The 18,032-nt window shown below is 35.8% G+C and overlaps 1 protein-coding gene across 7 annotated transcripts in view; it reads left to right on the forward strand.

Annotated features, from left to right (window-relative positions):
* CPED1 (cadherin like and PC-esterase domain containing 1) overlaps positions 1 to 18,032 on the forward strand; it is a 271,966-nt gene that overhangs the window by 88,824 nt on the left and 165,110 nt on the right. For all 7 annotated transcript variants that reach the window (XM_070264955.1, XM_023639557.2, XM_070264957.1 and 4 more), the window contains exons 6-7: positions 1,354 to 1,486; positions 2,806 to 2,974. In XM_070264955.1, coding sequence (XP_070121056.1) covers positions 1,354 to 1,486; positions 2,806 to 2,974 — 302 coding nt within the window. The remainder of the gene's footprint in view (positions 1 to 1,353; positions 1,487 to 2,805; positions 2,975 to 18,032) is intronic.

Below are 18,032 nucleotides of genomic sequence, written 5' to 3' on the forward strand. Positions count from 1 at the left end.
ACATACAGATTAGAATTTGCCCCTTGGTAAACTTGTAAAAGTACACCTAAATAGATGAATAAGAGCCTTCATTGCAATATTTTTGAAATAGCAAAAGAAAAATGTTACAAAAATAATCTGAATACACAGCAGTAAGGGAATGGTTAAATTAAAGGTGCATTCATTCAACAGAACACCCTAAGCCATTAAGAAGTATAAAGTAATTCTGTATATGCTCATATGGAAAGGACTCCAGGATGGATTAGTAGATAAATAAGCCAGAAATAGACTATTATAAGGTCTTTTTGAATAATTTGAAAAACAGAGATATCTACGTTTATGTAGATATATTCATATTTGTATCAATTTATATATTGAAGAGTCACATGCATCTGACCCATTGTGTGCTTATCTAGACTTCAAAAGGGAATATATAAGCATTGGCTTTGATGGAGAGAGTTCCTAGATGGGGGTAGATTGCTGGATGCTTTTTCTTTTCATGTGATAGCTTTCTGTACAATTTGATTTTTCTAATCATGCACATACAATGCATCTATTTTTTTTTAAATATCAGTATGAGTGTTCTGAAGTAAGTCATTATTGTTGGTCTTTACTTTCGTATACTTTAAAAACCCAGTAAAGGGGGCTGGCCCAGTTGCCTAGTGGTTAAGTTAGGTGCACTCTGCTTCGGCAGCCCGGGTTAGGGGGTTTGGATCCCCGGTGTGGACCTACACCACTCATCAAGCCATGCTGTGGCAGCATCCCACGTATAAAATAGAGGAAGATGGGCACAGATGTTAGCTCAGGGCCACTCTTCCTCAAGCAAAAAGAGGAAGATTGGCCACAGGTGTTAGCTCAGGGCCAATCTTCCTCACCACCCCCCAAAAAAACTAATAAATAATATTTTGCAAAATAATAAAACACTGTTGTTGAGGTGACCAAGGTCATGGAACATGACAGACTCTAGCCTGTGAAGGACTGTATTGTCAGGAAATCAACTCAAGTGGTCTATGTTATATTCTCATCACAAACAAGTCACTCTTGCAGCTCCCTTCCCCGTGTTGACAGTGCTTGTCTTAGCTGTGTGGAGGATAGAGCCGCTTGGAGTGGGACAGTTGGAGACATCATATCTACCTCCCCTTCTGAGGAAGAATATTTGAAATCAGTTATTAAATTGTTTTCGTTCATTCTTCATACTTCATAGATCTGACTTTGCATTCATACTTCATAGATCTAACTTTGATTCAGACTGGGGAGAAAATTTGTTGCATATTTCCCGTGGACCCTATAGTTTAACACATAGACTCTAGCTTGGAAGGAATTCCAAAAGGAAATGATAGAATGACTTTCTTTTGCTCTTTTGACTCGTTTCAGAATTGCGACTTCTCGTGAGCCCCTCTGTGTGTCTGGATCAGAGCACACCATTAAAGCTGAGTATTTCGAGTCACCTTTTAAAGACAGTGAAGCCACATATGTGGAAACCGTGGGACTGGAGGCGTGAACAGCTGTAAGCTAATCACTTTGAATTGTTATGTCCAGCGTACATTTTAGGAAACACCAAACAGATATGGGGGTTGGGAGGGTACATGTTTAGATTATCGGATTCTGTTACATAAATTTTTGGCTATCTCTTCTTAATAAAGAGTGCCATCATTGATTTTCTTCTAGACTAATTCAACCCTCTCCTGCCATAGAATAAACATTTGGGTAAATAAGTCTCTTATCTAGGAAGTTACATTAGTGGAAATTGAATTTAAAACCTTGACGATGTGAAACTATAAAATTTTAACTTTCATTTTATACTCAAATGACATTGCCTTAGTCTATGAGTATGGCTGAATGCATCTTTTTTCCTACTTATTATTTTTTTATGGCTCCCCAGATCTAAGAAAGCAACTGTAAAGTACCCAGTTACTAAGTTACCTCCAGGGGAAGGATTTTAAAATGTAGATAAATTATAGTGAAAAATTAAGAGATTTAAATGATCTTATCCAAGACAAAAATGAGTTTGCCTCATCTAATTTTATAATTATTAAGTAGTATTTTCTCAGTTAACAGTATTTATTGAAGAATGTTATGCATCTTGTGCTTACCTAGACTTCAGAAGTTGAAATAGCACAATCTTTTCGCTGATAACACTTAGATTTTTAAAGTGTAGAAATACGGTGCAGGAAAGCAAATAGTTATACATTTTGGTATCCTTTATGATGAAAGTCTGTTTGTTTCATTACAAGACATTAAACTAGTGTTAGTTTTCCTATATAGACTGAAGTGTTTTCTTAATACTTCATCCCTTAAGTTGACCCTTAATTATCTGTGATAAGAGTTATTAGATGGCATCAAACTTGTGGTGAAAGTATTTTGGCATGTTTTTAGTGCCTTGTCCACCATTAAGAAATTTAACATCTTTTCTTGTCAAGGAGAAATGCACCAAAGGTAGGTGAGGGTAGAACCAGAAAATTTCAGGTGTTTCACTGCTCCCTAAACTGTAATTTGTATCACTTTTGGTGCAATGGTACCATATGTGACTAATTTAAATCTTTAAACCTTATTTTAGGTACTATTTTCCTACCTTTCTTTCTTTTTAAAAAATCTTAGATTAAATCTGCTGGAGTAGGGACTCTTATCAATTTGATCCCTTCTCTTTGTACTTGTATGTCCCCTGGTGGTGATGCTAATAAGCAGTGAAATTGTTTAAGGAAACCCACACACTGAAGGCTGGGGTCCAACAAAGGATACACAGGGTATACAAAGCTTTGAGGTAATTTATAAATTACATACTCACCCTCAATTGTGGAACATTAACTACATTGTTTTCTTTTTTAGAAATCAAACAACAGTCCTGGCTCCACATGAAACAATCTTTAGAGCTGAAGATCTGTCTGTGATTCTTAAAGCATATGTGTTGGTGACATCTTTAACCCCTTTACGTGCATTCATTCATTCGACTGGCACAATTTGGAATCCACCAAGGAAAAAACGCTTCACTGTCAAGGTAAAATTTCCATCGAAGTTGTAATTTCACCCAAAGTATGTTGCAGATAAGTAAAGTGAGTTGGGCTGCCTTTCTCCGACCTTTATGATTATCAAATCCCCTTGAGCAAAGATTTCATTGTATTGTAGCTGTAAGCAGAGATTTTCACTTAATAGGTGCAGGTTCAAAACTGAACTCGAAACAGCCTGATTCACTAGGAATCACAAAAGCTACATCTTTTTTTCTCAATTCATCATTTTAGTTTAGTCCTTTGACCCATTACACAGCTAGTTCTCAGCTGTAGTCTTTTTTCTTGACTTTCCATTTATTCAAGAAAAATATAGTCAGTACAACAAATCAAAATATAATTTTGCCCTTATGCTTTTTGCTTCATTCTTCAGAAGCATAATACCTATTTTGTTAAACCAGTCACTATGGAATAGTTGCAGAGGAAAAAGGCAGTGCTCTCAAGTGTGCTTAGTACAGTAAGCCATGGTGGAAAGGATGACGAGAAAGTTTCCAGGGAAGAGCTTAATGATAACCCCAAGAAGCTGAGTTGTAAAAGGTTCAGGGGCCGGCCCCATGGCCAAGTGGTTAAGTTCGCGTGCTCTGCTGTGGCGGCCCAGGGTTTTGCTGATTCGGATCCTGGGCGAGGACATGGCACCGCTCATCAGGCCACGTTGAGGTGGTGTCCCACATGCCACAACTAGAAGGACCTGCAACTAAGATATACAACTGTGTACCGGGGTAATTTGGGGAGATAAAGCAGGAAACAAACAAACAAAAAAAGGTAACTCAGGTTAACTCAGTTGAAAATAAGGTCTACTTGACAATGTATTTGGTAAATTTTAAGGAGTTTCTGATTTTATAGAAATAATTATTCAGAAGACAGATAAGAGGAAATGAGAAGAAATTAAAGAATGTTCAAGTGTCTTAGCATTGTCAGGTCAAAAATTCCTTCAAAGAACAAATACTACATGGTCCTACTTAGAGAAGGAATCTAAAATAGCCAAACTCACAGAAACGGAAAATAGAATGGTGGTTACCAGGGGCTGGGGACAGGGGTCTGGGGAGGTGTGAGGGTAAGGGTACAAAGTTTCAGTTATGCAGGATGAGGAAGTCCTAGAGGCTACTGCACAGTATAGTGCCTACAGTTCATAATACTAGGTTTTTCTAAGAGGACAGATCTTACGCTAGGTGTTCCTATCACTAAATAAATAAATAAGTAGGGTGGGAGGAAATTTTAAGAGGGGATAGATATGTTTATCACTCAATTGTGTTGATGGCTTCGTGGATGTATACTTATCTCTTAAACTCACCAAGTTCTGTATATTAAATATGTGCAGGTTTTTATATCTCAATCAGAGTAAAGTGGTTAAAAAAAATAATGTACAAGTGACTTTCATAGTTTCAAGAGAATCAAAAGTGACTGAATCTGATGTTTTTCAGAATTTATCTTGCATAAACTGCATTTTAAGTTCTGAAAAATCTTCTGATTGTGAAAAATTTTTAATGATCCATTTAAATATTGCCAGTTAAAAAACAGACCAGCATGATAAAAGGTACAGGTGTTAGATTGACTAACAAAATGGATAGCTAACATTTTAATGAAATAGTATTGATGACTTAGCTCTTAAGGGTGCTTTATTTTAAGGATAATCATCCTATCTCAATTATATCGATATATAGACTTTTTAATTAATCATGAAAAAGTGGAATCTAATTTGGTTTGCCTTTCTTGTTATCTCCCATAAGTCTTTGCAGTAGCTTTTTATATTTCTCTAAGTACTTTTAATTATTCCCAAATTTCCTCTATTAGCTTGAATTATATGAAATTGCTGATATTTGGCCATTTTTCACCTCCAAAAAATTGCAATTTCATATGATTCAACCTAATTTTTGGAACTCAGGTATAGAGAAATACTAAAACCATATTCCTTAATTTGTGTCACATTCATGGATGCAATAAATATTTATTGAGCACAGACCAAAATCCCATTCTTGTGGAACTTACGCCACCAGTGTGTGCAAGACTCCTTTCTTGTTTTATCTATTTATTTAATCTAGTGTGTCCTTATTTCCCACTCAATTCCCCTCCCCTTCAAAAGGCCACCATTATAATGATTAATGTGTATCTTTTTGTATATATTCGTGTAAAATATGCATTTTTATTTTGTTATGCATGCATGTGATTTTAGTAAATAAATTGTATCACATTAGGTGTTTTTTTATTTTTCTAACTTTTTAAAAATGTACCACTATGTATTTTTAGGAAGGAACTGTCCACATTGCTATGTGAACAGCTGTGTTGCTTTTTAGTGACTTACAGTATTCCATGAAGTGTATTCCATTACAGTTTTCCTGTCCACTCCTCCAGTGACAGACATCTGGATTGCTGTAACTCTTAGCTAAAGCAAACAAGCTTCAAATGTACAAATCCTTGTATATGAACCTGCATGTGATTTTCTGGAGAATATGTAGTCAGCATTGGAATTGCTGGGTCATAGGATATGGCTTCATTTGATAGAATTCAGTAATGCCAGCTTGCCCTCCAGAATGCCTGTATCAGTTTCTATGCCATTGTTCGACTTTCCTTGTCCCCATGACTTGACCACCATTTGAGCTTTTCCAGCTTGTAACAAGTGAAAAGTGATACCTATCTCTTGCAAACAGCTCCATTTGTCATCTATCTTGTTAACTTTATCCACAGTGTCCTTTGTTGATCAGAAGTCTTCTATTGATTAATCAAATTAATTTTTCTTAAGTTTCTGCATTGGAGATTTTGTTCCAGAAATCCTTTCTTATTTCTAAGTCACAAAGATGTGCTTCTCCATTTTTTCTATTCCCTTTATAATTTTTCCTGGACATATAAATATTTAATTCAACTACAGTTCACTTTTGAACTTTTGATCCAGATTTTTTTCTTATGTAATCAATTCTGGTGAGCTAAAAACTCATCATTTCCCATGAATCTGACATCATCTTTATTGAGTAAGTTCCTGTATGTATATGGAGCTGCTCCTGAGCCCTCTTCTGTGCCAGCTGGCCTCTTTGTTTTTATTATTTTGGCAGTATAAGTATGTCTTATATCTGCCAGGAGAGGTTCCTTCTCTACTTTTCCTTATCAAGATTAAGTTAGCTATGTTATAGACATTTATTTCCTCATAAATATTTTAGAATAAAAGCATATTTTTTAAATCCTTCTGGAATTTCAATATATAGTGTCATTGAATTTATAGTTTAATTTTTGAAGAATTTGCTATTCATAATATTAAATCTCTGCATTTATTGATATCATTTTCTTTGTCCTTTATTAGAGTTTAAATTTTTTTCTCCACAGAGGTCTTATATGTTAAGTTTATTTCTAGATTCCTTAGAGTATTTGTTGACATTGTTTTTAAAATTATATTGTCTAGTTGCTCATTACTATGATAGAGAAATACTGGGGTTTTTTTTTCTGCTTTTTCTCCCCAAATCCCCCCAGTACATAGTTGTATATTTTAGTTGTGGGTCCCTCTAGTGGTGGCACGTGGGACGCCGCCTCAGCGTGGCCCGATGAGCCATACCACTTCCGCGCCCAGGATCCGAACCGGCGAAACCCTGGGCTGCCAAAGCGGAGCGCACGAACTTAACCACTCAGCCACGGGGCAGCCCCGAGAAATAATGTTTTTAAAGTTGAACTTCTATTTGGCAAATTTGTTCCAATAGTTTTACTATTAATATCATTGGTTTTACTAAGCAGATGGTCATTTTATCTGCAAATAAGGTCATGTTAATCTCTCTGCTTTTAATTCTCATATATGTTCTTTCCTTCTTTCTTTTCCTGTACTAATGTTGGCCAGAATCTCCAATACTTTCTTTAAAAGTAGAAACGATAGTGAGCACTCTTGGATTGTTCTTCATTGTAAAGGGAATTCTTTTCAAGTTTCTCCACTAAGTGAAATTCTTGCAGTCGGTTTTTGGTGTTTAAACTTTACAATCTCTGCTAAAGTAGTGAGAATAATACAATTAATCACAATGTAGCCATCATTGCCATTTCAACTATGAGAATTCGTGGGTAATCTTGCTTCATCTGTATTTTCTTCACTCTCCTTCCCTAACACTAGCTTATTTTGAAACAAATCCCAGAAGTCATATGATTTCATTTTTAAATCTTTTTAGAGTATAACTCAAAGAGATATGAATTTATAAACCTTACCAAGTCAAAGAAGTTGCCTTATATTTTTAGTTTGTTGGAAGCCTTCAACATAAAAAGAATTTGAACTTAACAAATGCTTTTTTCTGCATTGATTGAGATAATCGTGTGATTTTTCTCCTCCTCAAGTTTATGTGGTGTATAGTATTGCTAGATTTTCTTTTAAGAAAACCTCCCTGCATAATTGAGATAAAACCTAGTTGATAATTTGGGGCTATTTTTCAATACTCTGTTGGATTGGTTTAATTATGATTTTTATATCTATGTTCATGAATGATATCGACAGAATTATATTTTTAAATATTTCTCTTATCTGGTTTTTGCAGTTGAGATTATAGGAGCTCACAAAATAGAGCTGGATAACTTTCACTCTTTTTCAGTTTTTTGGAACAACTTGTATAAGATAGAAGTTAACTGACCCTCAAGAATTTGGTACAAGTCTCTTGAAAAAATAGATTTGGAGGTTTTTTGCAATAGCATTAACATTTCAATTTGTTTAAAATATTTTGATTGATTTTAAGTTCTCAATTTCTGCTTGTGCAATTTGGCGTTTTTTAAAGAATTTATCAATTTCGCGTAGGTTTTCAAATTCTTTAGTGTATAGCTGATTACTATAATGCTTCAATTTTTATATCTGTGGTATCTATAGCTTATTTCATGTTTTTCGTTTTATGATATGTAGATATTTAATTTTTATTTCTTGATTAGAATTGCTGGGGTCTCTATTGTTGGTTAATCTTTTTAAAGAAACTAGTTCTTTATTTTGTTAATCTTTCCCATCATTTTGAAGTTGTTGCTCACAATTTCACAGATTTCTGCCCTTATTTTTGTTGGTTTTTGGCTTCTAGTTTTTTGCTTGTTTGCTCTTTTGTCCTTTTTATAGCTTCTTCATTTGAATGCTTGCCTCCTTTATGCTTAACATTTTTGTTTCCTGGTAAAAAAGGATAAAGCTATAAATTTCTTCTATATACTGCCGTAGTCACGTCCCATAAATTTCAAATTATTTAGTTCTCAGTGTTTCTTAATATTTCTTATGTTTGCCTTGTTTAACTCAAAGTATTTAATAACATTTTTCAGTTTCTAAGTATAAAATTATTTTTAAATTATCCTTTTGTTTTGAATGTCTAATTTATTGGATTATTATCAGAAATCATATTCTGTATGCTACTGGTATCTTGAAATTTATTGAGGCTTTCCTTTATTGACTAATAACCTTTCTATTTAAAACAAGTCTTCCATGAGTGCTTGAAAAGGAAAACTCTACATGTGAGTGTAGAATTCTATCTATATTTAAAGGCTTATTGCAGATGTCTGGGTTTTTTTCTGCTTGATCTAACAGTCGCTAAGTGGAATGTGTTAAAATCTCCAACTACAGTTGTTTGTCTATTTCTCCCTGCCATTCTGTGCTTAACTATTTTGAAGCTATATTATTAGTTATCTATTTACTTATGATGCCTATATCTTCTTTCTCCATAGTTCCTTAACTAAAGGTATATACTATATTCGAAAGGTATATAATACCTTTCTTTTGTCTTAGGATACTATTGCATTAATTTCTGTTTTAGTCAGATACTAAGATTACTATGAGCTTTCTTTTGGTTCATATTTTTGTTTTCCCACATACATATTTTATTTTTACCCTTTCTACATGTCTTTATATTAAATGTATCTTTTCATAGTTAATATATTCTGGGAATTTATTGTTTTGATCCAATCTGAGAATCTCTGTTTTTTAATTTATTATTTTTAACTGAGTTTCATAGACTGTGATTATGTTAGGACTTATTTATTTATTTCTTTAGTATTCATCCTTTTTGTTTCTTTTTAAATATCTTTTCCTGCTTTTCACTGTAAAGCTCAACTTTTCTCAAGTTTAAAAGTTATGCATTTTTAATATATGTAACATACGGTGGTCACCCTTCATTGAAGACATGCACATGTTTATTTTCTCATTAATTATTATTAAACTTTTCAAAGAATGTAGAGTTTTAGTTCTGGTGGAAATAATCATTTTTTTCCTTTTATGGTCTTTTTTTCCTTCAAAAGGAAAACAAAACAATAAATTTTATCAAGGAGTGTGTCACCTTTCCTTCCCCTGTTTCATCCTCCTGGATTTGTTTCTTTTCTTAGCGAGTGTTTGCAATTTGGCTGGAAGTCTTTACTGTTTAATTCTGGGAAATTTGTTTTTATGATTTCTTGAAGTATTTTTGCGCACTCTTTTTTCTTTCTTTCTTCTGTTCACATTTTGACCCCTTCATCTCCTGCACTGATATCCCTTAAGAACTGTGCGCATTTTTGCTTACATCTATTGATTTCTTACTATATTTCCTCTTAGTTCTTTTCAATGATTCTTTTTCCATATTTCATTTGCTACTGTCTTCCAATATTTCCGGGAGTATATTAATCATGCTTATTTTAAACTCCTGGTGCATTAAACTCCTAGTCCAGTGCGCTATCCATTGCACCACTGCGCCCCTAGTCCTCTAGTTGTAGTAGCATGACATATGTCATTCAGTTTATTGCCTTTCTTTTCAGGTAGCTGTACTTTTCGTGTGTCCCCTATTTTGTCCTTTGAGTGTAAGTTCTCTTGCAGATACTATTTATTCTGGCCGTTATAGTGTTTGCGGAAGGCCAGTCCTGCAGGTGAAGCCTCGGAGAGGGGAGAGGATGAATTCTAGGCACCATAAAACCACTTTCGACCACTTCCCCCTGCTGCTACTGTAGCAGGCAATTTCTCTGGTCAGAATTTCACCCACTAAACTCTGAGGAAGTGCCCTGGGAGGAGGCATTTCCCATTATTATAATCCCTCAAACTCGGGGTTTGTGAGAGAATAGAGTGGAGGAGTGAATGTCGACTGTGATGTAATCTCGCGTGGCTTTATCAACGCGTCACCTGAGCAGGACATTATCCCCAAGAAATGGAACAACCTCAATCTTGGGGTGGACTTCATGTCTTTAACAGAGAGGGAGCAGACGGTGATTGTCCCAGGGGATCACAGGGCAGAGGCAGGAGTACAACAAAAATACTTTCCTCCAGTCTGTCCGCTCAGAGAAGCCTTCAGCAGCCCCCCTCCCCAAACTCCAGCCACCCCTGTCCATTGCCACCACTGGCCAGCCCAGTTCAAAACAGCTTTTGGAATCCGTTCCACACAGGTTTTTATTTTTTGGGCTTTTTTTGTTAAATTCATGCTTTATCTCATTTCACCTATACTAGTTCACTATCTATCTTGAGAGGACGTTGAGACTCCTAGATATTCCAAGTAACTTTTTTGTTTTTTTCTTTTTTTCATTATTTAAGCCATTTCCCCTGACCTTAGTAGAAATGACTGGTAGAAATAATACGTTTTTTTGGTGATAGTTTTTATGCATTTCCTGAAGATAAATCATGAGAAAAGGAAGCTCTTTGTGATTTGATTTGCTTTAGATTTTCAAGCTTTATTCACTGTTTTGTTTCTTATTCCTGTCTTTGTTGTGTCTGCGGGACAGATGCAGGCCGCAGTGGTGGCACAGGAAAGCACTCAGTTCTTGTCATTTTCATCCTCTCCTTGGGATTTGTCTTTTCAAGATCTTGCCTGATTATTCCGGACAACGCTGTTATCTGCCCTCAAAGGGAGGTAGTGCAGCTTCCTGGGTTAATGTGCCAGAGAGTGATTATTTTCTTACAAGGTCAAAGTTACACTTGATGCTACAGATAGATTTCAAAAAACAAGGGAATATTTATTTACCCTTCAACTGAAGTATTTATTGCTTCAGCTAAAATAGATTGTACTTATCTGTTAAATCTCTTGACCATCCTCCAAAATACTGCTTCCTCCTGATATTTTTAGATGTGAAAAAAACCACAGAAACAGTTCTCAATGCTAATGTGGAAGACAAGACCAAAACCCACTTTAAAGACGAACCCCATGACATCAAAATTTTATCAAATACTGTTCTTAAATTCCAGAAAACATTGTGTGTGTGTGTGTGTGTGTGTGTGTGTGTGTGTGTGTGTGTGTGTGTGTACTGAGTCCTGAATTCAGAAGCTAAATTACTTAGTTAAATCAGTGGTGATTTATGCACTGTGCAGTGAGGCAAGCCCACTAAACTGGTTATCAGTGGCCATTTATAGAATATTCTGGCAGCTAAAGGAGGTATGAAAGTAATAACAGATATAACTATGAGCTCATTTATTTCCAATTAAGTCTGCTGCTGAGACGTTTTATCTTCTAAAGCTCTGGAGAGAGTTGAAAAATATTAAGAAATGCAAATTCGAGACATAATGGAAAGTAGAAGCTTTGTAAACTAAATTTTTCTAAAATCCCCTTCTATACAATAAAAATAATTTAAAATTTGTGTTAGATGTTTCCAAAGGATGTTCACATTTAAAAGGAGGAGGGAGATGGAAAAAGGGAAAGAAAATGAATAGCAAATGCAGGATTTGCTTACTATAGCCTGTGATCTGATTTTAAGGCAACCATTTTTACTGCTTTTAAAGCAATGTCATTTTCTTGGTGAATATAATAAATCCAATTTCAAGCAATATTTTATTCAAAAATTTCTCTAAAAAGCTCTCAATTAGAATATAAAACACTCCAGTTATATCTATGAATTCAAAAGGAGAACAACCATTCTAACTATAACTTCCTTCACCTGTGTCCATGGCTGTCTATATACACAGGTCATATAGATTAACTGCAAGAAATATTGTAAATTTAAATTTGGTTCTTAGAGTACAAAGTCACAAGTTATCCCTCCATCCATTGTAAAGTTATCCAACAGGGAGGAAACTCTCATATCTGTAACTTCTTTATGACGTCTGGAGAGTCTTTATAGCTGTGATTGTAGCTGACTGCTTTTATGAAAATGTATTGCTGGAGTGATTTGTGACTTCTGGCAGGAAGACCTGTGAAAACTCTTACTTTGTCTAGTTGAGATATAACTTAAATGAATTCATTGTTTGATCAGCCATCCCACATTTAAAGATGTTCATTTGTTGATACTAGGTATTCAAAAGTTATGTGAAGAGGATTCCTTGAATGTCATCAGCTCTTGATAAAGGTGTCTTAGATTGAATTCAATTGAAGATCTTTTAAAAATGTTTAACTGTGTGAGGTGTTGCCAAGTCTGTTTAATCCCTACCTGTTCTAATTCAGCCTATATTTTGCAATGATCTTCCAGTGGCTTTCCAGTAAATGCGATAGACAGACATCATAACCTAAATTTCTGGGCAGGACCACTTTGATAGAAAGGGGAAAACACAGGACATTGGAGCCTTTTCTCAAGTCAGTGAGAATTGTCTCTACTGGAAACCCAAGTTAAAGCAAGCTCCTGCCCCGTCTGAGGCTCTGAATCACCAGCTCTCTACCACCGCTGCATTGGCCTTTGGGGGGCCATTCTTCCATTCCCTGTGCCTGCACTTCCCCCTCACATGCATGCGATCAGCAAATGTGCGCAGAGGAGAGAGTGAACTTTGGCGAAGTGAGGAATGTTATTATTTACAAGGACCCTTTTTAGAGAGTGCATATATCTCTTATTCAGTTTTGGAAGTATGACACAGTTGCAGGGATGAAGTTAGCCTCATTTGTCGTCAATATTTATGCAGCGCCTTTCATAATGTCGGGTGAGATAGCTCATATATTCCCAGGGTAAAAATGAGTAATGTCTTTGGAAGCAGGTGTAAAGTTACAGTAGGGGTTTTCGACTTTAGGAAGTGTTCTTCTCCTGGTCGTCATTTTATGTCTAAAACTGCAGACTATGGAACAGACCTTGTAAAAGACTTTTTCACTGAGCATCTGGTCTTTCTGCAGGCCTGGGAGATTTATGTCAGCTGTAGAAAGAATGTGAATAAAAGCTTACTCCTGGGAGTTCGTAAAATGAGTTGATGTATTACTTAATCTACTCTTGCTCGGATTAAATTTAAAAATTGCATCAGGGTGTTCATTTTAAAGTATGATTTTATATAAATAGAAATTATAGATAACTGGCATAAAATTAAATAAACAAACATGTGGCTAAAGCTGACTTATAATCAAAACCAAAATCATAATTGCAAAATAACACTTCTCTCATCAGCCCACGTTGGTGTTAAATATTATTTCAGATATGTGTTTGCTCTAGAAAAAGAATGATTGTTTTGCAACTGCACATGATTTTAAAGTGCATCAATGCAAAATAACTTTTTAGTATTCATGGCAACTTTTGTTCTGTTGATGGCAACTTTGTCTCATTTTGAAAAATTTCATTCATTCATTTCATTTATTCATTCTCCAACTTTGTTTCATAAAACTTTTGTCAAGTAATTTTGTGCATTCATTAATTCTTAATGCTAAACCTGGATTATTACCCTAAATAGGAAGAAAATTATTCATAAGCATTGTCATGTTTATTTGATCAAAAATGATCATTTAAACACATGACTCTAAGCTTTAGAACAGCAGGAAATGTGTCCGTATCCCCAAAGCCTTGGGGATAAATATCAAAAAACGTTCATCATTGAATGATTGCCTATCATTATCATTTTCATTAAAGGTACCTTATTAATTGTAACATTCCAAAAACTCTCATTTTGGGAAAATATGATTTGAATAGGTTCTTCAACAAAAGATAAATATGATGAATTCACATACAACATCTTTGTTACTGCAAACGTATCTCTTCTGAACTAATACAGTGACCTGATTGATACATATGTGCAAATATAATTAACTGACATGTATGCATTATATATATTTTATATATATATATAATGTGTTACAGTGACAATATAAGGTAAAACATAACCCTAATGAATAAATTTGCTAATTATCATTTCCTTTAATACTAGAAAACTGATGGATAGGTGTTACTTATATATCCAGAAAAGTGAAGGTTAGCTAATACTCTTGGATTTTAGTGTGAAATCAGGAGAGGTAAATGAATTCCTTCAGAATGCTTGAAAGATGGAAAAGGGAATGCCTCAGTGGCATTTTGGATGTTAGGACGTATATTTCCCTGCTCCTTGGCTCCACCCCCTTCCCTTGTCTAGTTCAAAGCCTGCTTCTCTCTGGCGCCGTCTAGTGGATGCCTGCGCAGGGATGAGGACGGGGACCAGCTGAGGACTGGTAAAGAGCAAGTGTTATTTCTCCAACTGGAGCCTAGGAGTCAATGGTCTGTGAACATCTTGGAAATTCTTATTAGTTAGTCTATGCAGGCTCTTCCTTTTTCTGCCTTTGCCCAGCACAGGAGTGTTGCTCTGATTTCTGTTACACCTTGCTGATCATAGGTTTATAGAATAAACAAGTTTTTAGGGTAAAATATGAGCATGGAAAAAGAGGACCAGTGTAAGCAATGTTTCAAATACTTTAAGAATCCACAGAGAACAGCACCATGTTAATTTTTGAGTTCAAATACTTTAAGAATCCACAGAGAACAGCACCATGTTAATTTTTGAGTTACTCATTATTTCTTTAATAGATGAGCTAGCTACGCCAGAAATATGTCCACAGACAGAGCGGCTGTGTAATCCCTTCCTTCACTACCCTCTACACAATACAGAATTAAGATGGAGCTTTTGGTAGTGGACTTGTGAATTAAGGCAAAACTTCACGCAGTCTTCCTGAATTTTTCCACTTCTGTGCAGACATCTGGAGAGTTACTGAATTAATTTTATAAATCTTGATTCCTGGACTTTGACCACAGGGCTCGCCTGAGTTTTCCATTGCTGTGGTAATGATAAGTGTCTTCTGAGGACAGGAAAATATACTGGGAGAAAAAAAATCAGATGAAGTCAGCAAAGAATCAGGAGAACAAAAAGGAAGAAGAAAAATTTACTTGCCTAACTAAGTTTAGAATTCTTCAAAGAAGAGATTATGTTTATTTTTTATTTGCAAAGGAAATAGGGGCCAGCCTGGTGGCATAGTAGTTAAGGTCATGCGCTCCACTTTGGCGGCCCCTGGTTCCTGGGTTCTCATCCTGGGTGCAGGCTTACGCACCACTTGGCAAGCCACACTGTGGCAGTGTCCTGCATACAAAGTAGAGGAAGATTGGCACAGATGTTAGCTCAGAGCTAATCTTCCTCACCAAAAAGATAAAATAAAAAAATAAAAAGGAAACAAACTTTCAGTGCCTCACACAATACTAGTACTCAGCAGGCAGAAGGAGAGATAAATGGCTTGGAATAGACTCCACTGCACTCATCACATTGCAGAAAAAAATAATTAGCAATAAAAATAACCCTTTTACAAAGTGGTATGTGAATGCAAAGTAATAACAGTGAAGACAATGGCAGTAAGTGTTGCCCCCAAATTAAGTACTTTAATGCTTAAGAGTATTATAAAATATGTACCCCGTGGAGAAGACAGATGATGTTTACATTTTAACTTTGGGTATAGAAACAAAATAATTTCCCACCAGTACATTTTTTTTTTCCTTTTTCTCCCCAAAGCCCCCCAGTACATAGTTGTATATTCTTAGTTGTGAGTCCTTCTAGTTGTGGCATGTGGGACGCCGCCTCAGCGTGGTTTGATGAGCAGTGCCATGTCCGCGCCCAGGATTCAAACTGAGGAAACACTGGGCCGCCTGCAGCGGAGCGCGCGAACTTAACCACTCGGCCACGGGGCCAGCCCCCCACCAGTACATTTTGAAGCTTATTATGTTTGTAATTTTAACCATTTCTGTTAAAAATTTCCTTTATTCTTTGACATCTATCTCAAAGGCTGTAACAAATCCTAAATATAAAATATCCCCAACTGTACCGACTAGGTAAAGCTGATTTGTCTGCTAAAGGAAGACAGACTTTTGCTTCAGGAGAAAATCTGACTTGCATTTGTCTTATGTGATTTATGCATTGTAAGTTTAAAATGAAGTACAGCCTTTTTCTTCCCATATATTAAAATGTGGTTTCAAATTTGAAAGAAACAGCAATCTTTTGTCACCAAGGCAACCTACATAGCTATGAGAGAAAGCAAAACACAAATACTGTATTGCCCTCAAGTGATCTTTTTCGGTATTGCACTAACAGCCTGAGCTGTCCAACAGTGAAAGGGAAAAAGAAGGCAAAAATGCTTAGACAGCAAAGCTTTGACCTTTTTCTTTCATTGCATTATCATATTTATTTTTAGGATGTTATCTGATAATCCATCCTTGTGGTGGGGAGGCTATATTACTAAGTAGAGAATCTGAATGGTGATAAATCTACAGTACGATTTAAATTGCCACAGGGCCACAAAATTATTTGGAATGCTTTCAGCATTTGTCAGTCATTGGACATTGTTTTTCCATTTAAGATGATTTTATGATACACCAGGTTTTAAAAAATTACCATAAAGTTAGCACTAGCATTTTAGACTTAGCATCTGAGAATGCATTACTTTTATCCATTATCTTTTGTGTGTACTTGTTTGATTTCAACTTGAACCTCACATCAGCTTAATTTGAATTCCTTTGAATTTTGTAAATGACCTAATATTGTCGTATGGAACTGCAAATATGTCTTTCATTTCTCTGAGTGCTAGTAAGGCAGATAAAGGTGGATTCTCAGAATTCTGCACACATACGTCTTGCTGCGTTCTATCTACTGCAATATCTAGATATATTTCATTGCTTTTGTTAGTTCTATCTCTATGGAGCATCTGCCTGTAAGGCAGTTATTCTCTGACTTCATCATTTAGTGATATGGAGCATTCCTCTACCCACTATTCTATCCTCTTTGTCTCATAACAGCTTGTCTTCTCGCCCCCACTGCCGTGCTTATGAAACCAGTTCTTAGAAGCTCTCTGAAACAGGTCTTTAAAATTTGGAGGAAAGGACTGCAAACAGGAGAAGAAATCCTAAGTGTCCCTGTGTTTATATATATCTATATTCTGTGTGGCTTCCCTTCTAAACCAGCCTCCCTATGCCTGGCGTCTTGTCTTCCAGAGTCCAATTAGTTTCAGGTACCACAGCCTCATCTACCTGTTTAAAAAAGTATTGTACCAAAATGATTTCTATCCGGAATTTTTTCCAAATGCATTTGAAAGGTTTGAGAATTTTCTCATGTGCTTGATTACCAAAGTCATCTACATAAAGAACGTGTATTCAAGTCACAGAGTGAAATCATTATTCTAAACTCAGAACTCACAGAAGAAAAACATTATGCTAAGGAAATATATTACATTTTCAAGCTTTCGAGGAGTTACTGTTAAAGTGAAAAGAAGTGTGATTTAAAAATATGAATAGGACAATGATGACATCCTTTCAGTCGGAGTGATAAGCGAATATCCAACTGCACTTTTACTCTAAAGGAGAGGGAAATAAATCACTCGCCTTGGATCTGTAGTGCTAGATCTACAGGACTAAAAAGAAAAGTCCCAAGGCATGACCTCTAGTGGCTGGGGATGGGCGCGCTGAGGTGCCAACTGTATGACCTCAGGCAAGTCTTTCAATCTCTGTGAACCACTTTCTCTATCTGTAAAATAGGAACAGTTCTCTATGGGTTAAATGAGGTTTTTCTTCCTTCTACAAATATTTACTGGGTACTCCCATGTGTAGACATTGTGTTAGGTTCCAGTGATATAATAATAAACAAGGTAGAGTTCCTGCTTTCATGGAGTTTATTCTTGTATTGAGAGGTAGATGAAATACAGATAAAGAGCTAATTATACATATGTAAAGAAATACTGATAATTGTAGATTTTTAATATAGTTAGGAATGAAATGAATAATGATGATGTGTAGAGAGTGACTGGGTTGCCCACTTTATGAGAAGTAGAAAGATCTTCCTGACTAGGTGACATCTGAGCTGTAGTTCATGGGGGGGACTAAGCCTCGTTGGAAGAGCTAGTGATGAAACACACCCAGCAAATGGACAATTCCAATGTCTTGAGGTAGGAGAGTCCTTGCCCGTTCACAGAACATCACAAGCAGTGGAAGTGCATCATTTTGAAC

This window comes from Equus caballus, chromosome 4 (genome assembly GCF_041296265.1).
Source record: "Equus caballus isolate H_3958 breed thoroughbred chromosome 4, TB-T2T, whole genome shotgun sequence".
NCBI lineage: Eukaryota > Metazoa > Chordata > Mammalia > Perissodactyla > Equidae > Equus > Equus caballus.